The 12,501-nt window shown below is 38.9% G+C and overlaps 1 protein-coding gene across 1 annotated transcript in view; it reads left to right on the top strand.

The window, feature by feature from the left end:
• The window catches only part of LOC127193223 (immunoglobulin kappa light chain-like), a 32,596-nt gene extending 20,750 nt beyond the window's left edge, over positions 1 to 11,846 (top strand). The window contains exon 5 of the mRNA XM_051150526.1: positions 11,521 to 11,846. Coding sequence (XP_051006483.1) covers positions 11,521 to 11,846 — 326 coding nt within the window. The remainder of the gene's footprint in view (positions 1 to 11,520) is intronic.
• The last annotated feature ends 655 nt before the right edge of the window (positions 11,847 to 12,501 follow it).

Below are 12,501 nucleotides of genomic sequence, written 5' to 3'. Positions count from 1 at the left end.
ATTGAGTGCCTTCATTTTTAGCTTAGTAATATTTTCTATGACTTTGGCCTGGATTTTTTTTTCATTTCTATTCTGTTGATTGTAGATTTGTTCTTTTCACAGTTTCCCAGATTTTGTGGATGGTTTTTACCTGTATATTTTATATTTAAGATTTTATTCTATGAAAGGTTGTCTTTAATGCTTCATATACTCTTCCACGTCTTTCAGTCTGCTGGTGAGCCTTACCTCTAAGGTGTTGTTTGAGTTTTAAATTTTTTCATTTCCAGTTTTATGTCAGGTTGGGCCTTCTTTAGTGTTTCTCTTTCATTTTAAAATTCTACTTTCATGTCAAGAATTGCTTTCCTTACTTCATTCCATTGTTGGTTTGCATTCTCAAAGACTCTCTTAATGGATGCACTCAGATCATCTTTAATGTCCTTGAAATTATGTATAATAGATATGATGAAGTCTTTGTCTTTTGCTTCAGCTATGTTTCATTTCTCAGGGTCTACTTCAATAAGGTCACTGGGTTCTGGTGCAGACTTTTTGTCTTTCTGGTTTGTGATTGTATTTTTGTGCTGGTGCCTGTGCATCTAATCATCTGGGAATGATTTTGTTTCTAGGTGTTGACATTTTGATTTTTATTTGTTGGTTTTGTGTTCCATTCCTTATTTTCTGTTGGCACCATGGGAGTGCATCCTCGTGTTGGTAGATGAGGAAAAGGGGCTAATACAGACTTCCAGAAAGAGCTGAGGTGATTCTCTTCTTAATTACAGTTGAGGTCTGCAGGGAACTAGAGTTGTGGTAGGAAGAGGCAATCCTGTGTGTGGGTTGAGGTAAGGCAAAGAATTATCTGGAGAGACATGGATGAAAGGGATAGTAAGACCATGATTCTGATCCAAGACTTGAAGTCTCCTATAAATGAAGTTGAAATAGGAATAGTGGAAACTTTAAGCATGCTAAGAATGGGAAGACCATAATGAAGTAAAAGAGGGACAGTGTAATTCACTTACTCAATTCCCTGACAGGACATGTATGTGTATAAAGTGTGTCTCTTTATTGAGGGATGACTATATGGTACAGGAATGGGCTCAAAGGAGGGACTGAAAGGATGCACAGGAAGAAATGAATATGGGTATACTCCAAGATTTTGTAGAGTGCCCCAGTAATGGAGATGGAGTGGGTGGGACATTTCTGAAATGCTGCTCCAAGGGTTGGGATAAGACTTGAGAAGAAAGGACTGACAGTGTAAATTAATTAATTGAGTCTCAGCCTGGTATGTACACTGCTGGTTACAGATGAAAGTTTACCAAGGTAGCTAAGGCTTACAGAAATCCATGATACAATAGAGCATGGTTGTATTCTCCTTGATATTTAGCAGGGTGTCCCAGTAGTAGTAGATACAGGGTAGAAAGGCAAGCCTTGCAAGAAGCCTGCTACAAGGATGTTAAAAAGACTGAAGATATTGAAATGGAGGACAGGAAAGAGCGTTCACTAAAAGAAGTGAAATCTGTCTGCCAAATAGCTAGGGTTTGAACTGGAAATTTTAATTAAAAACAGTAAAGAGAGTGAAAATCATCTACCTGATTCCAAGCCATGTATCAGTACTTTGTCTTATAGTAGTTATGATTTTGTATTTCTTATCATAGGGCTCTGCTATACTAATTGGTCTCTTCAGCAAGAAACATTCATTCCTACATATCCATTAGTTTTTTATCTTTGTAATAAATTTCTAGGCTATTTATACTGTGGAAAGTTTTGGTTTCTGCTTCAATTTTGGCAAATAATTTGGCTGGATATATTAGTCTATGCTGTCCTTCATAATTTTGTAGTAAGATCTTGTAGAAGATCCTTGCTCCATGATTTTCTGGCTTTCAAAGTTTCTATTGAGGAATCAGTTGTTATCATTATGAGTTTTTCTTCATGTGTGCCTTTCACTTTTTTTTTCAAACTCCTAATGTATTTTTGAAAGAACATACCCTCTTGGTTTTTGATATTGTTTAGATTTTTGTGATTATGTCTATGCATGTGGCCTCTTTCCTTACTTAGGCATGTAATATAGACAGAGTAGCGGCTACAGAAGATTAAATGTGTGGGTAGGTTAGACCTAAAGGTAGCAAATGTCATGTTTAAAATGAAGTCAAGTGTGCATATGTGACTGGAATGTGTACATAATGTGTCTTCTGATTGTACCCTGTAAATATGGAGGTCGGATGTGGGATGGGAAGGCTGTATATTTTGCAAGATGGGAAACATGTGTCCCTGAAGTAACTTAGAGATAGTTTGCAACACACAGATGTTTGTATGTTCATACTTAACAGGAACCTTGACTATGAGACCAAGGTTAAATGTAGAGGGCTAGGAGGGGAGGTCATGTAGATTCACTGTGTAGACCTTATAAAATAATGTGGACTATCTGTCTGGGTAGAGAGTTGGATACACCAAAAAGGAAACTGTGGTGTTTTGCTGTGGAGTTTAGGCCATGGTATGATACTACAGGTTGAGGAACAGGCAGGCTTGGGCAGAATAGACCTGAGTATTGGATGTGGTGGAAATGTATAGCAGGCTGGAGAGGATATATAGATGGGGCTGTTGGGCAGTCTCCCCAGGCTCAAACCTGGAGAACAAAGGATGTGCTAGATCTGGCTGGATAGGGGACTCAGATATGATATATGTCTTTTCTTTTGTGTGTTTATTTCTTTTTTAATTCTATTTAATATCTTCAGTTACTTTACTTAGTCCACTAACTCTTTGTGCTTTGTGTTCTTCACTCTGGCAATTATTTACTTTCTCTCTGAGATTGTTTAACCTATTTATTTTTCCACGTTGAAATTATTGTCATATATGCTTTATATTTGGCAATGCTTCCTCAATGACAATTGCTTTATCAAGGACCGTTACTATAGTCACATTGTAATTTTGTAGGACACATACTGTATTGATTACCCATTTTATTTGTTTTTTTTTTACCTAGATATCCTAAGTCAGATCATTGGTGCTGGTTCTGTTTATTGATATCATGTGCCATTTTACTAGGTTTTATTTCTTTTGAAGGGGGATATTGTGAGCTCAGGTCCAGTCTTAGAGAAACTCAATGTTGATGCAAGAATAAAATATCTAAAGTGGTTCTATGATTGTTTTAGCCTCTGGAGTTTTTGTTTGGTTTGGTTTTCTATAGGAAGTTAAATATTGTTCTTCAGTTGTGTTGAAATTTTAATGGGAATTCCTTTGAATTTGTAGATTGCTTTTGGTAAAATGGACATTTTTACAATGTTAATACTGCTGATCCATGAGCTTTCCATCTTGTGATATCTTCTTCAATTATTTTTCTTCAAAGCCTTGAAGTTCTTGTCATACAGGACATTCACTTCCTTGCTTAAAAATACACCAAGAGAGATTCCAAGATGGCATCGACCAGTATGCACCATAGCTGATCTACTCTGAGGAGACCAGGGACGTGAATAAAGGCACAGACTGCTGGATTTTGAGAACTGTAGGTGAGTGGTACCCCAAACTCCAAAGACCACCAGTGGGTATAACCCCGGGACAAGCAACAGCCCGGAGGTGCTAAACGCACTCCCCAAACTCTGAAACAGAATCCACAACCAAGCTGCAGCCGGTACATAAAACCCAAACTTGCCAATTGGGGAGGGGATTTTCCAGAGCCCCCAGCCTGAGGAGTCTCAGCAAATAGGGTGAAACTACCATTGAACCTCTCCATCCACACCATGCCAAACTGTGGAGGTTACCTGCCTAGCCCGAGTGGAAACACAGGTGGCGGGACTCACCAAAAACAGCTAGAGCTGGCGTGTAGCTCGCGGACTGCATCCTGGGCCCAATGTGAAGCCAGACACAAAGGATTGGCCCTGAAAACAAGGGCAGTTAGAAACTAGCGTGGGCTGTTTCCACAGCCCACTGGGACCGCCCACATTATCGGGAGACGTGGATCTTGCTTGTGGTGTCTAACTGCTGACCTAAACTGATCTGGGAGCATCCTGACTTTCATGAGTGGAAAGAGAAGATACAGGGGATTCCTGCCAGTGGTCTGAATCACCTTTTCGCCAGCCACCTGCCCAGGCTGCCTGCACTGACCCAGCACTCCCCAAACAACAAAACCTAGCTGGGTCCATTCTTGTGGGTGCAACAGGACCTCCCATGACATAGGGAGCTGTGGGTAGTGCTTGCAGGGTTTAACTGCTAACCTAAAGTGATCTGGGAGCATCCTGGCTTACAGGGGCGAGGAAATTGCTGCCTCCTTGGATACTGCCAGTGGCCTGAAACCGTATTGTCTCAGGCACACCAGGCATTGATCCTGTAATCTCCAACAGGCAGATCCTAGCCAGGTCAGCTCCTGCAGACCCAGCAAGAACTCCCAACTTCATGGGAGAGGCTGGACACTCCTACAGAGTATAGAAGCAGTGCTGAAAGACAGCTACAGCCCACAAGATCTATTCCACCTGGGGTCTTGAATACAAAGCAACAGGAAGCACAGGCAGCTGGGATCAACCTACACAACCAGAGAGCTTGTGTGCTGACCTTACTCTAGATCCCAAAACTGCTGATCTGAATTACAGCAGTAAGGTGAAAGGGTCCAAACAGAAAGCTACTTTGCATGACTCAGCCTGGAGCCTAAGGTGTTGAGAAAAATCTCCAGGAGTAGAATCTGAATCACCTGCCTTGTCCAGGGAAATACTCCCTGATACCCACAGGCAAGGGCACCCTACCTATAATCAGGCATCAACTATCCACTCTCAAACAGGGAAGGTCACTACAAACCACCTCCCAACATCAGAGTCACCAAAATGACAAGAGGACTGTGAAAGAACGCTAACAAAAACCAAAACAGGTTGGCATCTCCAGATCCCAGAAATCCCAATGAAAACAACCTGGAGAACATAACAGCAATTGAAAATGACCTCAAGTCCTTAGTAGGTAAGATGATAATGGAAGAAACAAATAAAATCTGTAAACAAATGCAGGAGGAGGCAAACAAAGGGGCTGAGGATTTAAAAGAGTCATATAAAGAGGCATTTGAAGAGTTTCAGAAAAATACAAATAACCAGATGAAAGAAATCATTAAAAGAGTTCAAGACCTGAAGATAAAAATGGAAATTATCATAAAGGAACACACGGAAGAAAAACGTGATCGAGAAGCATCAGAAAAGAAAGCAAGTATTTCAGAGGTGGCCTTGTCTAACAGATTGCAAGAAATGGAAGAACAAATATTGGGACTTGAAGATACAATTGCAGAACTGGAAACATCCATCAAGGGAAATTCTAAATGTGAAAAGTGCCTGACACACAGCATTCAAGAAATCAGGACACTATGAAAAGATGAAACTTGAGAATAATAGGGATAGAGGAAAGAGAAGGCAACGGACTCCACAGCCCAGGAAATATCTTTAATAAAATAATAGAAGAAAATTTCCCCAATTTGAAGAAGGAGATGCATATGAGCATACAAGAGGCATATAGAACACCAAATAGAATAGACCTGAAAAGAAAATCTTCCAGCCACATAATAATAAAACCACAAAATATACAGAACAAAGAAAAAATATTAAAAGCAGCAAAAGAAAAAAGGCTGAGTAACATATGAAGGCAAACCTATCAGAATTACTCCTGACTTTTCAGCAGAGACCATGAAAGCCAGAAGGGCCTGGACAGAGGTTTTGCAAACCCTAAGAGACCACAGATATCAGGCAAGATTACTATAGCCAGTGAAATTATCAATAACCATTGACGGAGAAAACAAGATATTCCATGACAAAAACAAATTCAAACAGTACCTAGCCACAAATCCGGCTTTACAGAAGTTACTAGAAGGAAAACTACAACCAAAACTACATAGGAAATAGGTAACTGTAACATCACAAAATCACAACCTCACAAAATCTCGACTGTTACAAATACCAAAAATGAAAGGACTTAGCAATCACTGGTCATTAATATCTCTCAACGTCAATGGTCTCAATTCTCCAATAAAAAGGCACAGACTAACTGAGTGGATGTATAAACATGACCCAACATTCTTCTGCATTCAAGAAACACACCTCAACCACAAGGACAGACATTGCCTCAGAGTTAAAGGTTGGGGAAAAATATTCCAAGCAAATGGTCACAAGAAACAAGCTGGGGTAGCTATTCTAATATCTAATAAAATAGACTTTCAACCAAAATTAATCAAAAGAGATGAGGATGGACACTTCATACTCATCAAAGGTAAAGTCAATCAAGAAAACATCACGATTTTGAACATCTATGCTCCTAATACAAGAGCTCCCACATTTGTAAAAGAGTTATTAACAAAGCTTGAACCACTCATTGATACCTACACATTAATAGTGGGAGCCTCCAACACCCCACTTTCACTCAAGGAGAGGTCTTTGAATAAAAAACTAAGCTGGGAAATAACTTCATTAACCAATGTCATGAATCATATGGATCTGACAGATATCTACAGAACTTTCCACCCAAATGCAAAAGATTATACCTTTTTCTCAGCACCCCATGGAACATTCTCTAAAACTGAACTCATAGTTGGTCACGAAGCAAACCTCAACTGATACAAGAAGATTGAAATAATACCCTGTATCTTATCAGATCACCATGGTCTAAGGCTGGACTTCAACAACAACAGAAATAACAAAAAGCATACTAACACGTGGAAACTAAACACCTTTCGACTTAATGACACGTGGGTCATGGAAGAAATAAGGGAAGAAATAAAAGACTTCCTGAAATTCAATGAAAAGGATGGAACAACATACCCAAATTTGTGGGACACATTGAAAGCAGAGCTAAGAGGAAAATTCATAGCACTAAGTGCCTTTAAAAAGAAAATGGAAACATCCCACATAAACAACTTAACAACACATCTGGAAGCTTTACAAAAAAAGAAGCAGAAACACCCAAGAGGAGTAGACACCTAGAAATAATCAAACTCAGGGCTGAAATCAATAAATTAGAAACAAAGAGAACAAGACAAAGATTCAACAAAACCAAGAGCTGGTTCTTTGAGAAAATTAACAAGCTAGACAAGCCATTAGCCAATCTAACTAAAAGACAGAGAAACACTATCCAAATTAACAAAATCAGAAATGAAAAGGGAGACATAACAACAGACACCTAAGAAATACAAAGAATCATAAGAACCTATGTTAAAGGCATTTATGCCACAAAATTTGAAAATCTAAGGGAAATGGACAATTTTTTTAACCGATTCCATTTGCCAAAATCAAATCAAGACCAGATAAACAAATTGAATAGCCCTATTTTGCTATAGAAATAGAAGCAACCATTGATAGTCTCCCAACCAAAAAAAGCCCAGGTCCAGATGGTTTCAGCACAAAATTCTTTCAGTCCTTCAAAGAGGAGCTAATACCGATACTATTCAAGTTATTCCGAAAGATAGAAATGGATGGAATATTACCAAATTCATTATAGGAGGCACAGTCACATTGATACCTAAACCTCACAAAGACCCAACAAAAAAAGAGAATTTCAGACAAATTTCTCTTATGAACATTGATGCAAAAATACTCAACAAAATACTCACAAAGTGTATACAACAGCATATCAAAGACATCATTCACCATGACCAGATAGGCTTCATTCTAGGCATGCAGGGATGGTTTAATATACGGAAATCTAAAAATGTAATCCACCACATAAACAAACTGAAAGAGAAAAACCACATGATTATCTCTTTAAATGCAGAAAAAGCATTTGACAAAATCCAACACCCATTTATGTTTAAAGTTCTGGAGAGATCAGGAATACAAGGCACTTATCTAAACATAATAAAGTCTATATACAGCAAACCAATAGCCAACATTAAATTAAATGGAGAGATACTCAAGGAAATCCCTCTAAAATCGGGGACCAGACAAGGCTGCCCACTTTCCCCATATCTCTTCAATACAGTTCTTGAAGTTCTAGCCAGAGCAATAAGACATCACAAGGAGATCGAGGGGATCCAAATGGGAAAGGAAGAAGTCAAATTATCCCTATATGCAGATGATATGATAGTGTATATAAGTGACTCCTAAAATTCCACCAGAGAACTCCTACAGCTGATAAACACCTTCAGTAAATTGGCAGGATACAAAATAAACTCAAAAACGTCAGTAGCTCTCCTATACACAAATGACAAACAAGCAGAGGAAGAAATTAGGAAAATTACTCCCTTCACGATAGCCACAAGCAATATAAAATATCTAGGAATAACCCTAACCAAGCAAGTGGAAAACTTATTTGGAAAAAAACTTTAAATCTCTGAAGAAAGAGATTGAAAATGACATCAGAAGATGGTGGGATCTACCTTGTTCGTGGATTGGGAGAATTAACATAGTAAAAATAGCCATCTTACCAAAAGCAATTTACAGATTCAATGCAATCCCTATCAGAATACCTAAAAAATATTTTGAAGATATTGAAATAATAATTCTCAATTTCATATGGAGAAACAAAAAGCCCAGAATAGCAAAAACAATCCTATACAATAAAAGATCCTCTGGAGGAATCTCCATACCTGACCTCAAGCTGTACTATAGAGCAACAATAATTAAAACAGCACAGTACTGGCACAGCAATAGGCCGGTAGATCAATGGAATCGAAGTGAAGACCCAGAGATGAATCCACACACATTTGGTCTCTTGATTTTTGACAAAGAAGCCAAATCCATTCAATGGAAAAATGACATCATCTTCAACACATGGTGCTGGTCTAACTGGATGTCTACATATAGAAAAATGTAATTAGACCCCTATTTGTCACCATGCACAAAATTCAAGTTCAAGTGGATTAAAGACCTCAATCTAAAACCACAGACATTAATCCAATTAGAGGAAAAAGTGGGGAAGAGTCTGGAACACATAGGCATAGGAGACAACTTCTTGAACAGAACACCAACAGCCCAGGCCTTAACATCAACAATTAATAAAAGGGACTTTATGAGGCTGAGAAGCTTCAGTAAGGCAGGTGACACTGTCAAGAGAACAAAGCAACAGCCTACAGACAGGGAAAAGATCTTCACCAACCCTACATCTGACAAAGGTCTAATATCCAAAATATATAAAGAACTCAAGAAATTAAACACCACCAAACCAAATAACCCAATAGAGAAATGTGGTTCAGAACTAAATAGAGAATCCTGAACAGAGGAATATCAAATGGCTGGGAAACACTTAAAGAAATGCTCGACCTCCTTAGTCATCAGAGAAATGCAAATCAAAACGACACTTAGATTCCATCTTACACCCATCAGAATGGCTAAGATCAATAACTCAACTGACACCATCTGCTGGCGAGGATGTGGAGAAAGAGGAACACTTCTTCATTGCTGGTGGGAATGCAAACTAGTACAACCACTTCGGAAAGCTATCTGGCTCTGTCTCAGAAAAATGGGAATAGGGCTTCCTCAAGACCCAGTTATTCCACTCCTTGGAATATACCCAGAAGATGCACTACCACACAACAGGGACATATGCTCAACCATGTTCATAGCTGCCTTATTCATAATAGCCAAAACATGGAATCAGCCTACATGTCCCTCAGTAGAAGAATGGATAAAGAAACTGTGGTACATTTACACTATGGAATATTACTCAGCTATTAAAAACAAGGAATTCCCAAAATTGTGGACAAATGGATTGAACTAGAAATTATCATAATGAGTGAGTTCACCCAGAAGCAAAAAGAGTTAAATGGTATATACTCACTTATATCGAGACACTAGTCCAAGGGGTACGTCCCCATGAAAAACTACCTACCAAGAAAGTGGGTCAGAGGGGAGGACATCCTATTGAGACTTTAGGTGTGAGAATCCTGGGAGAATGAGGAAATAGAAGGATCCAGAGGGTCCTGGAAAACTACAGGCTGGTCTGGGCCCTAGGGTCCTCCTCAAACTATGTCACCAGCCAAGGAAAATATATGCAGTAAACTTCGAACCCCTACCCAGACTAGCCGATGGACAGGATATTCTCCACTGTTAAGTGGAGAAGAAGATCTGACTTTCACACAAACTCTGGTGCTCCATATTTGACCATGTCCCTTGGTTGGGGAAGCCTGGTGGCACTCAGAGGAAAAATAATAGGTCACCAAGAAGAGACTCGATTCCCTATGAGCATATACAGGGGGAGGAGGTTCCCCTCAGTCACAGACATAGGGGAGGGGAGTAGGGGGAGAAGCGGGAGGGAGGAAGGAATGGGAGGATACAAGGGATGGGCTAACAACTGAGATGTAATATGAATAAATTAATAATAAAAAATAAAAAGGCAAAAGAAGAAAATAGTAAAAAAAAAAAAAAAAAGAAGAAGAAGAAGAAGAAGAAGAAATACACCATGATATATGAAGTTATTTGTGGCTATATTGAAGGGTTCTGTTTCTCTAATTTTTTCTGAGTACATTGATATTTTGTATAAAAGAGGGGTTATCATTTTTTCTTAGATATTTGCACTACTTTGCCATTACTACATATAAATCTGATAAAAACAAAATGTCAGGAACAATAGAAATTATAATATTCAAAAATATAGCATTTACTGTAACTATGTCCTGTGTAAAGAAAATAAATTCATCTTTGAGACTTAATTATAAAGGACCAATGAAATAAACCTTAACTTTGGATAAAGGAACTAAGAAAAATGCTTTTAAACACTCTTTGATGCCTCCATCAATTTTCTTTTCAATTTTATCCCCTGCCAGTTGTGTGTAAAATTAACTCTGTGAAAATTTGCTGATTCCCCCAATAGGTGAGGTGGCCAGTATCTCTCAGAAATCTGTCATGCACCCCACAGGCAACACTCAGTAGAAAATGTGGATTTGGGGGAAGAAATATCCTTTGAAGTTCAAAACATCAAAGACAAATACATGATATTGCCTCATGATTTTCCCTTGCACAAAGTATGGTATGCCATAATGAGCTCAGCACATTCATATTAGTTGAGTAATACTTCAAATATTTTGGTACTCTTTTGGAAGTCCCAAGCTCAGGTACTACAAACAGTTCCTATTTAAGGATGCCAGAATGAAAAATCACTGTGAAGATTTCCTAAGACAACAGAAATAAAGATTTTTCTTGACAGAGGTCCTTGTTCCACCATTAGGATGTCAGATGGACAGCAAAGTGCCTTTTAAGTCTTGAAGGTAAATTTTACTGTTTGGCCACAAGGAGGAGTCATATTAAAAACATATGACAAAGTTTTCTCTGGTACCACTGAACCTTTATGTGACACCAGTGTGGGACGTGGACATATTTGCATGGGAGTTTAGGGCCAGGCCAGACTGAAGCTAACTGAATAAAAGGCTTGGGCTCCCAGCATCAGTGAGTATCTAAGGGAGAGCACCAATCATCTCCATCATGTCATGGACTCCTTTCCTTATCATCCTCGCTCTTTTCAAAGGTCAGCTATGGGCAACTGTCAGGATTTCCAGATTGACCACTATTTTTCAGCCACAACCTCCCCCACCCATCCTTCCCACCAACAATTATTCACTTTCTTGCTTATCAGATATTTAACTCATACCTGTGTTTCCAGGGTCTCTTTCTCAGCCTGTGTTGACTCAGCCACCATCTGCATCTTCTTCTCTGGGAAAATTAGTCACACTTACCTGCTCCCTGAACAGTGGCTACATGAAGAATAATGTGGACTGGTACCAGCAAAGCTTCAAAAAGACTGTCCAGTTTTTAATGCGAGTGGGCCAGAATGGTAATGTAATATCCAAGGGAGACAGTATTCCTGATAGATTTTCAGGCTCTGGCTCTGGGCTACTTAGGTACCTGAACATCCAGAATGTCCAGGACGAGGATGAGAATATCTACTACTGTGGGTCAGATCATGGCAGTGGAAGCAACTATGTGTAACCCACAATGGCACAGAGGGTAAGGAAGTGAGACAAAAACTTGACTAATTTGCTCAGTGCTCACTGCTATTTCTGATTCTTGACTAAGAGTCTTCAGAGCTTCTGGATGTTGCATATTTTCTATTTTACAGACTATATTGTAAATTAAATTTACATTTGATATTTTCCTGTTCATAAATATTTTCAGGACTGGTGAAAATATTAGAATGTATGTATTAATTTACAATTATCAGTCTCCTGGAGCTTTTTATTTTTAAATTAACTAAACAACTAAGCTTCATCTTAAATCTAAGCTACCTGGTCTTTAATTCCATTAGAGACTTGAGAAGGAATAAACTTGATACTTGAGGAGTATGCTGGGAGTGCAGGTTAGTAGCTTTGCAAATGAGAAGATGACAGAGACAGTTTTCTACCTAAGTACTCACTCAAAACTCCCTATAATGTTGTAGCACCTTCTTCAGCCTTCTCACCCAATATATCAGACAGAAATATTTGTGAGGCAGGAACTATTGAGGACTTACTTACCTTTCTTCGCAGAGTTTGGGGGTAGACTCTGAGTGCATCCATGCCTGCCTTGTTTTGGGCAGAATTCTGTCTGTGGTATAAATGAGGACATTTTCCCCAGTGGCTTGTTTGCCACATTTGAAGCCATCTCC

This window comes from Acomys russatus, chromosome 8, assembly GCF_903995435.1.
Source record: "Acomys russatus chromosome 8, mAcoRus1.1, whole genome shotgun sequence".
In the NCBI taxonomy this organism is placed as follows: Eukaryota; Metazoa; Chordata; class Mammalia; order Rodentia; family Muridae; genus Acomys; species Acomys russatus.
This window is presented reverse-complemented; position numbering and strand designations above follow the sequence as displayed.